Below are 15,800 nucleotides of genomic sequence, written 5' to 3'. Positions count from 1 at the left end.
TGACTTATGACCAATTTCCAAACTTATGACCGTAATAGCATCCCCATGGTCATATGATCAAAATTCAGATGCTTGGCAATTAACTCATATTCATGACAATTGCAGTCTCCTGGGGTCACGTGATCCTGACAAGCAAAGTCAATGGCGAGGCCAGATTCACTTAACAACAGTGTGACTAACAATTACAGTGATTCACTTAATAACTGTAGCAAGAAAGGTCATAAAATGGGGCAAACTCACTTAAATGTTTCACTTAGCAACAGAAATTTTGAGCTCAATTATGGTCGTAAGTTGAGGACTACCTGTACTTGCATTTAAATCCCACTTACAGGCAAGGAAGAAAACAACCTAAAACTTTAGCTGGACTTAAATGCATGAGGTGGAAGAGAAGTCACAACATGTATCATTGATGGGAATGAGTGAAATCTGGGGAATTTTTTTAAAGGCATTTCATGTTGGTTCTGCAAATTATTAATAAGAAACCATCTCAAAAGAATGGACATGCAAACTGATTCACACATATTACATACACATACTATTTTTCAGGTATTCTATAAATATGGTAGAAAAACTGCTGGTTCTCTATACAGCTCTGGGAAATACATGCAAAATTTGAACCAAGTATGTAAATAACTAACAGACACATACCAAGAAATATCGTGTCTGTGGCTTTTCTTTCATTATGTTCATAAACATTAAGGGTTGCTAATAGGAAGAATATACTTCACATTAAACTTATTATGTGTATGTGTGGGTAGGCTTTTATGTTACCTCACCTCAGCTTTACAAAACAATGTAAAACTTAAGACATTTAAACACTTTGGTCAGCCCCTTTATTATATATGGCAGGTACCACAGATGAAATAAAGATTTGAATAAATTTTGAATTGCAATGTTCTTTAGACTTAAATGACTTCATCATCCATGAAAGGTAATTAAATTAATAATTTAAAACAAGATAATATACTATTTTTGATTACTATATCTTCATATCTTTCAAATAATAATTGCTATCAAAAAAGGTTATAAAGGAATGTGATCCACTGATAATTGACAAAATATGTGATTCTCAAAGAACAAAGATATGGGAGAGTGTAATTATTGAAATAATCTTATAACTGCAAAAAAAAAAAAAAAAAAGGTAATAAGCCACTCTTAGGCTTTCATGCAAGTTTCACAATCTAACCTCAGACTTGGAAAACAACAATGCAGCTAATTTTAAAATCTATATAAAATATTTACCTTGATAATATTTTGAAGGACTCTTTCATTTACCACAGCTTTGTGACAAGCAGTCTTTTGGTACAGATCTACCACAACTTCTAAAGATCTTTCTGCAAATGGTACATAATTAAGTGCTACCCATTCTGCCTGAAACAACAAATAACAGATTTTATAAAAGAAAATAAATAGGCCTAGTTTGGTTGCATGCACATTTTTTGAAAATCACTAAAAGAAAAATATCTGATCCATGAAATAATTTTTAAAAGACATTCCCAGTCCCACATATCTATATAGAATTTTGAACTGGCAATTACAGTTTGAATCAAAGACATTTTTAAACACGTGCAATATTGCAGTTTATGAAGGAAGAATGTTAAGCATGATCTTTTAAAGGATTTTAACTCACCGGTGCAAACAGTTGTATCTATAGTGATCCCATTGTGTTGCATAACAAACAGAATAAGGAAAAATTAATATATTTTTATACTTTTTACCTATATCATTCTTCTGATTGAATAGTATTACTAGTGAAAATGCAATCAAATCAGTGACATTATGTTTGAATTTCATAAAATAAAGTATTAAAAGTAAAATATGTCATTTAATATTCACAAGAAAATGCAAAGTTAGTTAAACCATCTTTGCTAACTAGGACATCTATTTTGTTTTTATAATGCCTTTTCTTAATAGTATCAATATCAAGTAGGAAAGTGACCGGAAAAAAAGAAAACTGGAAAACTTTACATATCTATTTAATTAGTTGGTAACAAATATTGCCCAAACTCAGTTGGTTGATAATTATCAATTCGTGCAAAACTATATGTATCTTTTCAATCTAAGCTTTTAAAAGCAAAACAGTAAAAGTAAAACATCTTACCTGATTGAATTTTGCATTGGCAATGTGTTTTGTTTCTAGCTGTCCGTATTGTGGTGGTTTACAGGAAAATTCAACAAAAGCTAACAACTGATCAAAGATAGCAGGATACATTACTTGCATGTTTTCTGAACCTATACATATAGCCTATAAAAACCAATTAAAAATTAATTTTCCAGAAAATATTTAATTCATTGCAAAAATATGACATGTATATAGTTCAGAAATTTGAAATGCTATAGGAATTAGGTTTCTTTAGTATGAGAAACCTTCATGAAGTCTGTTACTGCTACAAAATATGCTGAACTGATAAAGCAGTCCAGTTTGCTGAACTAATTCAAAGGGTAATTACTTAACCTCTAAACTTTACATTAAATATACTAATACATTAAAGCGGTAACAATTCAGAAATCAATGAAACTCAGATTAGCTAACATTTGATTTACTTACGGTAGATACAATAGTAACAGTGGAAAATGCAGATCAGACAGAAAGATAGAAGTAGTGAGTATTTTTGTCAAATTGCAAAAAAATTATAATTGATAATTCAGGGCAATTGATCCCTGAGTTATATACAGATTATGGAAAGAATACAACCAAAATTCTATAATAATAGTGTGCATAATAACAAAATAATTGATAAAGAAGATAGTTCAAAGGAAGAGTATAATGAAGATAATAATAGTAGGTCAAAACAATCTGAATGGTATGCTTGTTCAAATGATCTGTCCCACTTTATGCAATATTATATCAAACAAAAAATATTCTAACACAATGGAAAGCTTCAGATAGCTATCACTTCAATTTGTAATTCTATGATGAAACAGGTTAAATAAAATATTTTGAAGAGAATGATTTCACAATAACTAGGTTAATATTAAATAATCTATTTACTTAAGGTAGTCCTTAACTTACGACCATAATTGAGCCCAAAATTTGTGCTAAGTGAGAAATTTAAGTGAGTTTTGCTCCATTTTACCACCATATTTTTAGTAAATCAACCACTTGTCAAGCATTCAAACGTAAATCATGTGACCATGGAGATGCTACAATGGTCATAAGTGTGAAAAATGGTCAGAAGTCACTTTTTTCTATGCCGCTGTAACTTTGAATGGTTACTAAATGAACTGTTGTAAGTTGAGGATGACCTGTATATTGAGCATTTGTCAATATATTTATCTTCTAGGTGGCATATGCAAGAAATTGGTCCATTAAGAAGTCCAAGAATGAATGAGCATTATGATTGTTGAGCATTTGCTTAGAATGTGTATCTATTATTACCTTTATTGTCAGAATACAACATGTGTACAATGAGATTGGCTGAGCTTCCCTTCATGCACCCCCCCCAACACAGCTCACAGTGAGGACACAAGTCCCTAACCCAATCCCAATCTTATTACACTATGTGACCTTGTTGCACAATGCACCAGCCCCGCAAGTCTGTCATACTATGGTGACATGAAGTTATTTTCCGTTCAGAAGTCTGACAGCCCACAGGTAGAAACTGTTCTTCAGCCTGTTGGTGTGACTGGCTATGCTTCTATATCTCCTACCCAATGGTAGGAGATTGAAGAAGTGCTGACTGGGATGTGAGTCGTCCCTGAGAATTTTTCTCACTTTTCTAAGGTAGCGAGCCCTACCAATGTCATCTAGTGCAGGGGTTGCCAACCTTTTGGAGCTCAGGGACCACCAAACTCATAATTTTAAATTCTGGGGAACCACTAATATGAATTCAAATTTCTTACCAACCAGTTCTGTGGGTGTGGCCTAATTTGTGGGTGTGGCTTGGTGGTCATGTGACTGGCTGGGCATGGCTTGTATGTAAATATTATAAATATTTATGTAAATATTGAATTTTTATTAAAAAAAGAGCAACTTTTATCCAAAATCAGGCAAAGCAGGCAGATTGAATTGCTCACAGAATCACAGATTCACTTAGAGATCTATGATTCTGTAATCGGCTACCTGGGTCTCTCACATAAAATTTGCTTGCAAGCCAACCCATAAAATTTGCTAATTTTTTTAATACTTAAAAAAAGAAATAATGAATATTCCACTGAAATCACAAGATTTCAATTAAGTGTAATGGCAAGTTTCATTAATTTCACTGAAACTTTATTAGATTAGAATTACACTGATCAATTTAATTTATATTTTACATGTCCATTTCATTTTAAATGAATTACAGCACCAGAAAATTCATTGCAGATTTGTATTTTTTGAAAACATTTTCTTGATTCAGAAAATATGTACCGAATATAACAGTGGTTGCCAACCAGTGGGCCGGGGACTACTGGTGGTCCTCGAGAAAATTTTGGTGGTCCACAGAGAAATGTCACACCCAAAGCACCCCCCAAATCAATTAATTCAGGCTGCGCAGGAACATGGCCTGCGGGAACACAAGGCTTGTGTCGCTTGCATTGCGAACAACACGAGGTATTGAAGGGACAGGGAAAGGGCAGAACTTGCCCCACTCGCCCCACACGCCTTGCCTGGCCACTGGGCAGCTTCTATCTGCTTCTTTCTTCTGCTTTTGGCTGCACACAAGGAAAGCAGCAAAAGTCTTTCTTTCTCTCCCCCAAACTCTGCCAGAAATGAGTCTTTGGAACCCTGCAAGGCATCCTGCTCCAAGAGGCTGCGCTGGCGCAAGAAGTCTCACAAAGACTTATTTCTGGTGGAATTTGGGGGAGAAAAAAAAAAGACTTTTGCTGCTTCTGCTGCTTTCCTTGCATGAAGCCAAAAGTCTCTCTCTCTCTCTCTCCCCCTGAGAACGGAGCTGGAGACGGTATCCTGTGATCCCAAATAAAGAATGATCGATCGGTATGAAAACAGGGTGGGGAATTTTCCTGCAGACAGTTTTGGGGATTTTCCCAGGGTCTCTGGTCTGTGGGATTTAAAATTATGAGTTTGGTGGTTTGAGGTCCAAAAGGTTGGCGACCCCTGAAGTATAAGGTTAAAGAACTCTGACTGGCAGGGTCTAGCAAAAGAGCCTTCTCCACTGTTTCCCCCACTATATTCTTCCCTTGGAGGTGAAGCAGACTCACCCCCACTATCCTAATTTTCTGAAAAGGAGTAAAAACATGGCTCTGTGGCCTTGCATGAGAAGTTCAGAGAAGCACACAGCTGTGGGGCTGGTTAGTCTCTGAATCACCTTTTAACTAATTTTAATCTGCCACCTCTTAAAATTTTAACTTTTAAATATACTGTTTTATATTTTAACATTTTATTGTATACTGCCCAAAGTCCCTATCTGAGGGATAAATATTAAAAAATAAATACAAAAATAATAAAATTAAAAATGTAACATTAATCTATGTTGTGACAGATCTTTTGAATAAAGAATACTGAGCAGACCACTTGAAACAGTATTTAAGATGTAGGAAAATTATTTAAAGTAATTAAAGTTAATTATTGTTAATATATAAGTCCATGGATGACAGCATAAAAGAAATTGAGTGCTTTTCGTAAAGTATTTAAAAATTGTGTTACCTTTTCTAAGACATCTAAAGCTGTAAGTACAGCTTCTTGCAAACTTGTTAGAACTGCCTCAGTATATGATGGTAAGATGAAAGGAGATGCATCAGAACTGATTGGAACAGAGATTGCACCATGTAGAATGACGCCTAATTTTTGGAGATCATCCATACTGAAACCTGTTTTTATGTGTTGATAGAGGGCTGGAAATATCTGTATTAAAGCTGTAAGAAAAGGCTGGCTGGGAATAAAAGTCATTTTATCAAAAGAAAGCGGGGGCTGTGTACTTTCTGAACCAATTCTAAACCAACTGTTCCATGCAGCCCACCAAAGATCCAAGTCTTCAATTTCATCAGTTATCACAGGGGGCTCAGTTGCACTATATTTTCCAATCCTTTCTCCTATAGAATCAGTTCTCATAAAAGATCTTCCAAGGCCAGTGGCAGTCACTGATCCTATGAGGATAGGCACAGGAACATTAATAGCAGGTGGTGTATCAGGTTTTTCAGTTTCTCTAATAGGAGATACAATTTGTAAGATTTCCTGAAAGCTTTTCAAAGCAGCCAAAGAAACCTCATTGTTTTTGCTGAGTGCAGCTGACTGAATGTGATCAAGAAGAACATCCCAAGCTTCAGAAAAATCTCCTATTAGGGAAAAAGAAAGCTCAGTAAGATATGCTTCATCATTACTATGACATATACTAAAAACAGCTCACTGGTAAGAGAAAAATGGATTTGTTATAAAGAATAAAAATAAGATACATTACACTACTCTCCAAGGATGTGTGAGATTTCACTAGCCACTCTGCCTCCGTGGAGAGTATCCTAAATCTACTGCCTAATCCCCTATTAAACAATACTATGCAAATTCAAGTTACAGTAGGAGACAATTTTAAAAGGAAAAGTCCTTTGTTAAAGCAGAATGTCAATTAAAGCTTAATTTACATCATCTGTGTCATTTTACCATTTTAAACAATTATGTATGTGATATAAACTTACAGATAGTCCTTGCTTAATGACTACTTGTTTAACAACCATACAAACCTATGCTGGTGCTGAATGAATGGTTCTTTATTAGTCCTCATGATCAAGGTGATTGGCCACTAGTTTACAACATTGCAGCATCTTGCAATCACATGATTGCCATTTACTACCTTTATTACTGTCTTCCTACAAGCAAAGGTAATGGGGAAGCTGGCAGGAGGTTGCAAATGACAGTCATATGACACTGCACTTAATGCAATGGTAGAGTTTGACAAGAGCCAGAATTTCCATCGCTAAGTGGCTGGTTACATGAAATTGCATTTTACAACCTCATCACTTAGCAACAGATATTCAGTCCTAATTATTTTTGTTAAGTGAAGACTACTTGTACATAAATGATGAAAATTTAAAGGAATCATATGAACTAATTCAAAAACAGTGGACTCTGGTACCTTGGGATGCTGTTTTGATAGAAAGTTTTTTTGGGTTGCACTTGAAATTAATTAAATTAAGATCCAATTAACAATAAGGAAACAGATGGTTTTAACAGAGGGTGTCATAAAAGGAAGAAATTACTTTTCAATTAATGCAGAATCGACAAGAAAATCTTATGATATAATGAAGTAAATAAATTAACCAAATTTGTATTAAAGATAAGAGTTATAAATATAATCGAGATAAAAATTAAAATGTCTTATTTGTGCAAAATACATCTGCAGAACCAAAATGTCTATATAAAAACCCTGTCTTAAACATAAATAAGAATCCACCGTACCTAAGGACTGCAACAAATACCGCCTTGTGTTGAATATTCTAGCTACTCCAGCCAATGTTAGTACCCATGTCTCAGCCCACTGTTTCTCTGCTGTATCTCGTGAATGGTGAATGAGAATGTTACCACCACCAGATTCAATCTTCTCTTTATCAGCAGTTGTAGAAGATTCCCGCACTCTATCCAGCAAATGAAAGAGAACCTATAAAACATTTAAGATTTTTAAACTAATATCTAATAAATAAAAACATTGGCAAATGTCTTTTCTGTAATGAAGAATTTGTAATTGGTATTTTATTTCATTTTATTTCAAATCAGTTTTCACTCCTGGCAACTACCTGGACTAGTCCCTGCTATTTTCTTGGTAAGATTTGAAGAAGGGATTTGTCTTTTTTTTTTCTAGGGCTGAGAAAGAGGGACTGGCCCAAGATCATCCAGTTAGCTTCATGCCTAAGACAGGCTCACGGTCTCAGTTTCTAGCCTGATGTGTTAACCACTACACTAATCTGGCTCTCATTTTAATTTTACTATAATATTTTAAGTTGAATTACCACCTTTGATACAGATTTAAGTGTTACAACAAAGCTAGCTTCTTTAAGTGCTTTTCCTTTGAAAGAATTTTTAAACATTAATTATAATAAGTTATTACTTATACAGTAATAAAGAATTAGAACCATATTAGACCACTTTCTAATTTCACCAAATTCTAAAAACATGCTCAAGTGAGATTGATTCTATTAACTAGGGATTCAAAATGCAAAATTGATTTACATAAAAAAGAGAAAGAAAAAAAAGAGGACATTGTATGAGAGAACTCTGTCTGAACGACAGGACAGCAATCAGTGGTTTTTGCCATCTCTCTAGTTCAATCACATGGTTTGTTTAGTTAGTATGTTGCTCAGAAACAATTTTGCTGAAACCAATTGCAGTCACTAAATGATGTATGTTGTTTGTTTCCATAAATAGTATTTAATTGCAATCTAATACAGTAATTTGATGATGCGCAAGAAGCAGTCCACATAGTTTTCTTTGACTTTTCCATCCAAGCAAAAACTTCAATTTTCAAGAAGCAAGTAGTTGCTTTTTCAACAGTATGACTCAATCTTCTAATACTAGAATCTACATTTGATCTTTACCTGTTGCTAGAAATAACTAATCTCACCTTTTAGCAAATTATACCTATATCCATTTTTCATATATGTAAGAGAAACTTTCTGGACTGTTAGAGCACTCCTCTCAGAATTTACACTTTCCAACTTAGGTGGGATGCAAAAAGAGAACAAATACAGTGGAAAAAAAGTGAAGTCACCCACTCAGCATCTTTACTTATATGTAATAGACGGTGCATTCAGAAAGTATTCAGACTCCTTTCACTTTTGTCCATTTTGTTACACAGCAGTCTGATTCTACAGTTGTTGAAATTCACTTTTTCTCATTAATCTACACTCAGTACTCCATAATGACAAAATGAAATCAGAATTTTAAAAATGTCTCTAAATGTATTAAAAAGAAAAAACTGAAGTATCACATTATTCAGTATTCAGACCCTTCACTTAGTACTTTATTGAAGCACCTTTGGCATCAATTACAGCTTTGAGTCTTCTTGAGTATGATGTGATAAGCTTTGCATATCTGGATTGGGGGATTTTCTGTCATTCTTCCTTGCAAATCCTCTCCAGCTCAGTCAGGTTGGATGGCGACCATTAGTGGACAACCATTTTCAGATCTCTCCAGACATGTTCAATAGGGTTCAAATCAGGGCTCTGACTGGACCACTCTAGGATACTCAGGTTGTCCCTAAGCCACTCCTGTGCTATCTTGGTTCTGTGTTTAGGATCGTTGCATGTTGGCAAGTGAACTTTTGGCCCAGTTTAAGGTCCTAAGTCCTATGGCATAGGTTTTCATTGAGCATATCCCTGTACTTCGCTCCATTCCCTCAATCCTGACCAGTCTTCCAGTCCCTGCTACTGAAAAACACCCACACAGCATGATTCACTATTGGAATGATGACGAGCAGGTGATTAGTTTTGGGAGTGTGGCTCTAGGCTCATGATTTAATTGGAGTAACTGCTGGAATCCTGTCACGGTGCCTGGTTTCCTCCAGATATAACATTTAGAATCGAGACCGAACAGTTCAATTTTGGTTTCGTTAGACCAGAGAATCTTGTTCTTCACAGTCTGAGAGTCCTTCAGGAGCTTTTTTTGAAAACTCCAAGCAGGCTTTCATGTGTTTTGCACTGAGGAGAGGCTATGGCTACTCTGCCATAAAGCCCAGAGCGGTGGCAGACTACAGTGATTGTTGTTCTTCTAGAATTCTGTCCCATCTCCACACAGGATCTTTGGAATTCAGTCAGAGTGACCATCAGGTTCTTGGTCACCTATCTTACTAAGCCCCCTGATTGCTCAGTTTGATCGGGCAATCAGCTCTTAGAAGAGTCTTGGTTGTGCCAAACCTCTTCCATTTGAGAATTATGGAGGCCACTGTGCTTTTAAGGAACCTCTAATGCAGCAAAAAAATTATTGTATTGTTCCCCAGATCTGTGTCTCGCAATAATCCTGTTTCTGAACTCTGCAAGCAATTTTTTTTTACCTCATGGCTTTTGCTCTGCTACAGAATGCATTGTCAGCTGTGAAGCCTTCTATAGAGAGGTGTATGCCTTTCCAAATCATGTCCAATCAATTTAATTTACCACAGGTCAACTCCAATCAAGGTGTAGAAACATGTTAGCAACAATCAAGAGAAATGGGAGGCACCAGAGCTACATTACAAGTTTTGTTGCAAAGAATCTGAATACTTATACCTATGTGATCTTTCAGTTTTTATTTTTAATAAATTTACAGATATTTCTAAAATTCTATTTTCACTTTGTCATTATGGAGTACTGAGTGTAGATAATGAGAAAAAATGAATTTCAACAACTATAGAAATCAGGCTGCAGCATAACAAAATTGACAAACGTGACGGGGGTCTGAATACTTTCTAAATGCATGTATATGATAAATAACTACAAAACCCATGTTGAAAATACAGTCAAATGTAATTTACAGGCCTGGAAAGATTGGTGACAGAAAAAAATTAGTACATAAAAAGGATAATTTTGAGAACTGGGATCAAGTATATTGTAAGAACAATATTATTACATATAAACATCAGTACCTTCCATATAACTGTATGCCATGTTGAATGCTGAAGTAAAGTTCCATGAGCACCAATTGTAGAGAATAGAGTCTGCCCAGCACTCTTTCTAACTGCAGGGCGTGGATCTACACAGAGTTCACCGAGCTTGGCATATAGGCAAAGCCAGAGGCAATCAAATGGTGGTGCTGGATGGAAGGGACGGTTCAATGTTATCCCGTTTTCTTCTGCTTGCTTCTGTAACACTGATTCTTCCTTGTTTAATTCCTTTTCAATAATTTCACCTCTTTGGAAGAAATAGTCTGAAATATTCCACTAGAAAACAAAGAGGACTTCTTTATAAATGATTTCTGAACATAAAGAATGGCAATCCTGCACTGGAAATGTAAAAAAAGCCCTCGCAGTGAAATGCACTATATAAACGAATTGTTCTGAACATTTAGCTATGCTTTAGCTTGGTATTATTTTTACGCACCATTTATGATGGACTGATGAATGTAGGCATTTGATGAACTATTGTTAGGTATATTCCTTCTAAAATACGTGATTATTAGTTTGAATAAAAATATTATAGAACACTTTGGTAATTCCTTTTTAATGAAAACCAGTAAGATGAAAAAGCAGATCTTTTAGCCAAATTCCCACAGAAATGGAATTTCATCAAATACATTTTGGTTTAGAAGTGAACTATTTTCTTTTTAAAAAATCACTAAAGTATTTATATGTATGCTTTAAGTGAACCAGCTCCAATTTTAATCAGGTTGCTGATAATACACAAAATATCTCCTATTTTGTATAGTAAAAAATAACACTTAAAATGGCAATTGTGTCCGTTATTTTATACAGAACACGGTATTTTATATATCGTAATATCTTTTAAGATCATTGAGTTTTATTTCAGTGATACAGGTATATGTACAGTACTTGGATGCCCTAATATATTAACATGTACAATCAGGAGTAAGTAAAGTTTGCTTAAAACAATAGTCCCTAACATTAGGCACATGGTTACTATAAGAGCATGTTACATTGTATATTAGTGCATTAATGTGTTAGTATATTAATGATTGATATGTTGGTGAATTCCAAATTAATGTCTCTTTAGTTAGATCTAAAAATATGATACCTAACTTGATTGTTAGGTTCTGTATTCTCACTGACTAATATGCTAGTGATAGTTTAAAAATGGTAGCTGAACTATTATATTTAACTTTTTCTTTTAAGTTTGTGCTATGCAATTATAATGGCTCCCTGCTGGCCATAACAAGAATACTTATTAACATTTATTTGCCAAACGCTTTTATAACTCCATATTTATTTTGAAGCAATCTCTAACATGATTTGGTTTATTTATCGGAAAATGAGAACAGAATATCAATTTAAACCTTCACATAAAAATCTACATATTTAGGGGGTAAAAATAATAGAATAAATTAAGCCTCACCAAAAGACCAATTGATGTTAAACTGATGTTTAGTTCTTGGTTGTGAAGTCCAAAACTTCCAGCGACATCTACTACAATCTGTAGGCAAGTACATGGCATTGTTGGCAAAAAGTCAGTCACAACCAACTGGAGACACTGGAATGCAGTCCGGATTAGAGATTCTCTATTAACAAAATCAATACTTATTTATAAATAAGAATTATGAAACAGGTGGTCCTCAACTTATGATCAGTTGTTTAATGACCATTTGAAGTTGTGATGGATTTAAAGAAAGCTACCTGTGACCTATCTTTGAAGTTACAACTCCTGATTCCCCCATGGTCACATGATCACATTTGTTTATTTATTTTTTTATTTAAATGTATAAAGGTTGAAAGAAGTGCATGGGTTTGCATTATAATACACCGGCTGAAACTACTGTTCTTCCCTATAGGTTCGAGCCATCTCTTTATGGAGGTTAATCAACATGGATTAAGACTATTTAATTAAAACTCTAAAATCTTGGCCTCTCCAAGGAGGAATTTCTAATGATGGACTGTGAATGTGTATTTAATGCATCTAAACATAGTATTAAAGATTACAATGTCCAACAGGAGTTGTCTGCTTTTTCCAAGAATGTTTTCTTGAGCAGATAGTCCCCCCTTCACAAACCAGTGAGACATGTATCTCCTAAATTTTGGAGGGCATTAACTCTAGCTAGATCTGATGCTCTGCCCATAGCAGTTACGGAGGGCTGAGTTGATACAAAAAAGTTCCATATGGGTTGAGACTGTGCCCTTGTGGACAAGTGAATCATTGAAACCACATCTTGCTGTATTGCACCCTCTATAAGGACTCAAGGACTCATCTTAATGTTTTACTTAACACAAAATATCCCACTAATTCTGATCCTTTTTATGTACAAGTACTATTGGATCAGTATAATGCAGTTTCTTTGAACATAGTTAGGTTTTGCTATATGGTCTGTAAAATTAGACAGATCATGGTTACCCATTAGTAATTTCATAAATATTAATAATTTCACCATTAATTATTAAGAAGTTCACCCTCAGTTGTAATATATTACTATGTCCTGTCCTATAGAGGTAAAGGTTAAAGCCTAGGGATTGTATTTAGTGTACTGGACTGTGTTGGTTGAAATGTCAGCCTCCAATTTTACCATCTTTGATTTTAGTTATTGGTGGTACCCTACTAGAAGTGTGGCAGATAAGATGACCAGCCATGTAAGTATTTTAAATAAAATAGATAAATAAAATACACTTACCCCTGATCACTTCTAATTGCTCCCATAACTCCAAGCACCAAGGGCCATCCAGGCCCTAGACTGTCCCCTTGGCTTTGCAAAATCTGTAAAACACATTCCAATTGCTTGAGTCTAATATCAGGGTGACTGATATTTGACAGCTCTTTCAGTGGGTTTAGTAACAACAGCTGAAGCCTCTGGAAAAAAAGAAATGAAAATATTATTCATTCAAAGAAAGTAACAAAATAACTAGAAATGGTAAGATAGTTACCATCATCAGTTGCAAACATCTTCTGTAACATAACTTAAAATTAGAAACAACATAAAATAATGTTCCAACTGTCTCATGAGTGATCAAAACCAAATTCTCTACCATCATAATTTTGTGATTAACCTGCTGCCAGTAGTCCTATTCTTAGAAATACTAGCAGATATAAACAAATGTGACTATACCACTTCTAAGTGTAGGAAAGATGCTTTCCTTGGGATTGAAAACAAACAAGTGCAGAAAAGTTACTTACTGTACTAATGACAAGACTGATTTACACCCAACCTTGTTCACTATTCTATAACTATCAGTTTTATTTAAGGGGACTTTATCATATAAATGGGCAGACTTCATACCTCTAAATTATAGACTATAATTTATAGCTTTAAGACATTTTAAACTCCCCTCTTATCATATTAACATATAGGGCCACATCTTCTAACACTGTGATGGCGAACCTATGGTACTCGTGCCGGAAGTGGCATGCAGAACCATCTCTCCAGGCATGCCAGCCGTCGCCTGTTGCTTTTCTGGGTTCCGGTGTGTGCAGGCCAGATGGTCTTTGTGAGTACTTGCATGCCAGAAACTGGAAGACTAGGTGGCTGGCATGCACAACACTCAGCTTCCCAGTGTGCATGCACATCAGGGAGCTACACTACTGGTTTCCGGCACTCCTGCACACCGGGGAGCTGCTCTTCTGATTTCTGGTGCTCCCTGTGCATGTGTACGCTCCCGTTTCAGCACTTGGTGCCGAAAAGGTTTGCCAACACTGTACATATCTGGTAACAATATAATCACTAGTAAATTAATGCCATGATATGTATTGTATATGCCATAACTTGCTCGTAATGCATTTTTATTCTATCTGGGCTGCAATCCTCTGTCAACTAAATGGGGTTTTCTTTAGAAAAGACTATTCATCAGTGTACCATTATTCAGTCCAATAAGCAGATAATTTCCTAGGAAACCCACTGATTAGCAGAACAACATTATAATCAAATAACATGGCATTGAAATTCTAGTTCTACTCTATTTATAACTAAATTTGAATATAATTGCAAAAAACAATTTCGCTTCTTACTCAACATCATTATCAATTAAACTAATTATTTTCTAGCACGCTAATTTACCTGGTTCTGAGAGAGCAAAGGGTCATGGTTAAATGTCAATCCAGCTTTGATGAGAGAAGTTAAAGCTTCTGCTCCCCATTCCCTCATCCTTGAGTTTGGATGTTGGCAGACCTACAGTCAAAATGCCCATTAATAAATATGCAGCACTCTGTATTGCTTTTCAGTCTATAAAATCATTGTTAAGAATATTAATGTCTATGCTGATAATTATAAACCACTCTGTTTATACATAAGCAAAGCAGTTGTTGCATTATTAGAAGCAAAATGTTTTGTATTTATTTTCAAAAATTAAATATGGTAAATTAAGAGCATATTTATCAGTGAATAATACCTTTATATTTTTCATATTTTACTATAGCCTCTACCCAATTCTGATGATTTGCATGGTTGTAGATTTATGTGTTGTGCCATCCTAACTTCTAAAATGCTAATTCTGCTTATATTAGAATTCATCTCTTTGAAATCTCAGTTTGGTTTTATATATCATTTTCCAACATCAGAATGTGATAATTCTACATTAGGAAAAGATCAGATAGTAAATAAGTAAGACATACTTGCAAGGCATGCTTACCTTCTGAATTAAAAAAATTAGGAAGCAATAAAGGAAAAGGGAAAAATAAAAAATATGAATCTAAGGCAATTCAAGCAATAAATATTAGAATAACAAAACTAAGCTTTATATCATATATGCATTCATATCTGATGCATAACATTTCCAGAAGTAATATAATGGTTGAAATGTCAGCCTTGCCTGGAAAGATCTGAATTGAAATATTGGTTCAGTCATGTTGCAATGAATTGTGATAGCTGCCAACTCTAACCTATTCCCCATATTTGTTAAAAAATGAAACTGAGGAAGATAATATCATTTATTATCAGCATATAAATAGTAAATAACAATACAAAATATTGGTGTAGCATTGTAGTTTAAAATATGGAACTGACCTATTTTTCAAACTGAATTCTACTACTCCCCCACTTCCTGAGTTTGCCAGCCTAGAAGTAAATTATTTTAATGATATATCAATGCAAAAAATATAATTTTTCTATTAATTTTATGAAGAGAAAAATGCATAGTAAAAATGAAAAAAGATCTGACAATGAGGTGTGGAACATCTATATTCCAATGTTATTACTGCTATTATATCTCATAATTGGCAATGTTGGCTTGAACTGAAATTTAGCAACATTGAAGGGCTACCTGGATTTCCACGTCTGCTAAGCTGAATCACTGCATTTCTGATCAATATGA

At 34.7% G+C, this 15,800-nt stretch overlaps 1 protein-coding gene across 2 annotated transcripts in view; it reads right to left on the bottom strand.

Annotated features, from left to right (window-relative positions):
• The window catches only part of MON2 (MON2 regulator of endosome-to-Golgi trafficking), a 69,753-nt gene that overhangs the window by 11,950 nt on the left and 42,003 nt on the right, over positions 1-15,800 (bottom strand). The window contains exons 21-29 of one of the 2 annotated variants that reach the window (XM_026667804.2): positions 14,549-14,659; positions 13,172-13,347; positions 11,908-12,070; positions 10,485-10,778; positions 7,331-7,529; positions 5,588-6,216; positions 2,102-2,245; positions 1,631-1,648; positions 1,243-1,371 (exon numbers count right to left, since the gene is read on the bottom strand). In XM_026667804.2, coding sequence (XP_026523589.1) covers positions 1,243-1,371; positions 1,631-1,648; positions 2,102-2,245; positions 5,588-6,216; positions 7,331-7,529; positions 10,485-10,778; positions 11,908-12,070; positions 13,172-13,347; positions 14,549-14,659 — 1,863 coding nt within the window. The remainder of the gene's footprint in view (positions 1-1,242; positions 1,372-1,630; positions 1,649-2,101; positions 2,246-5,587; positions 6,217-7,330; positions 7,530-10,484; positions 10,779-11,907; positions 12,071-13,171; positions 13,348-14,548; positions 14,660-15,800) is intronic. The other variant, XM_026667807.2, reaches the window with a different exon arrangement.

The sequence above is a fragment of the Notechis scutatus genome, chromosome 6, assembly GCF_049901735.1.
Source record: "Notechis scutatus isolate UNSWTSFEM ecotype Mainland chromosome 6, rNotScu1.2, whole genome shotgun sequence".
NCBI lineage: Eukaryota > Metazoa > Chordata > Lepidosauria > Squamata > Elapidae > Notechis > Notechis scutatus.
The sequence above is the reverse complement of the archived record's forward strand: the minus strand, read 5'-3'. Positions and strand labels throughout refer to the sequence as shown.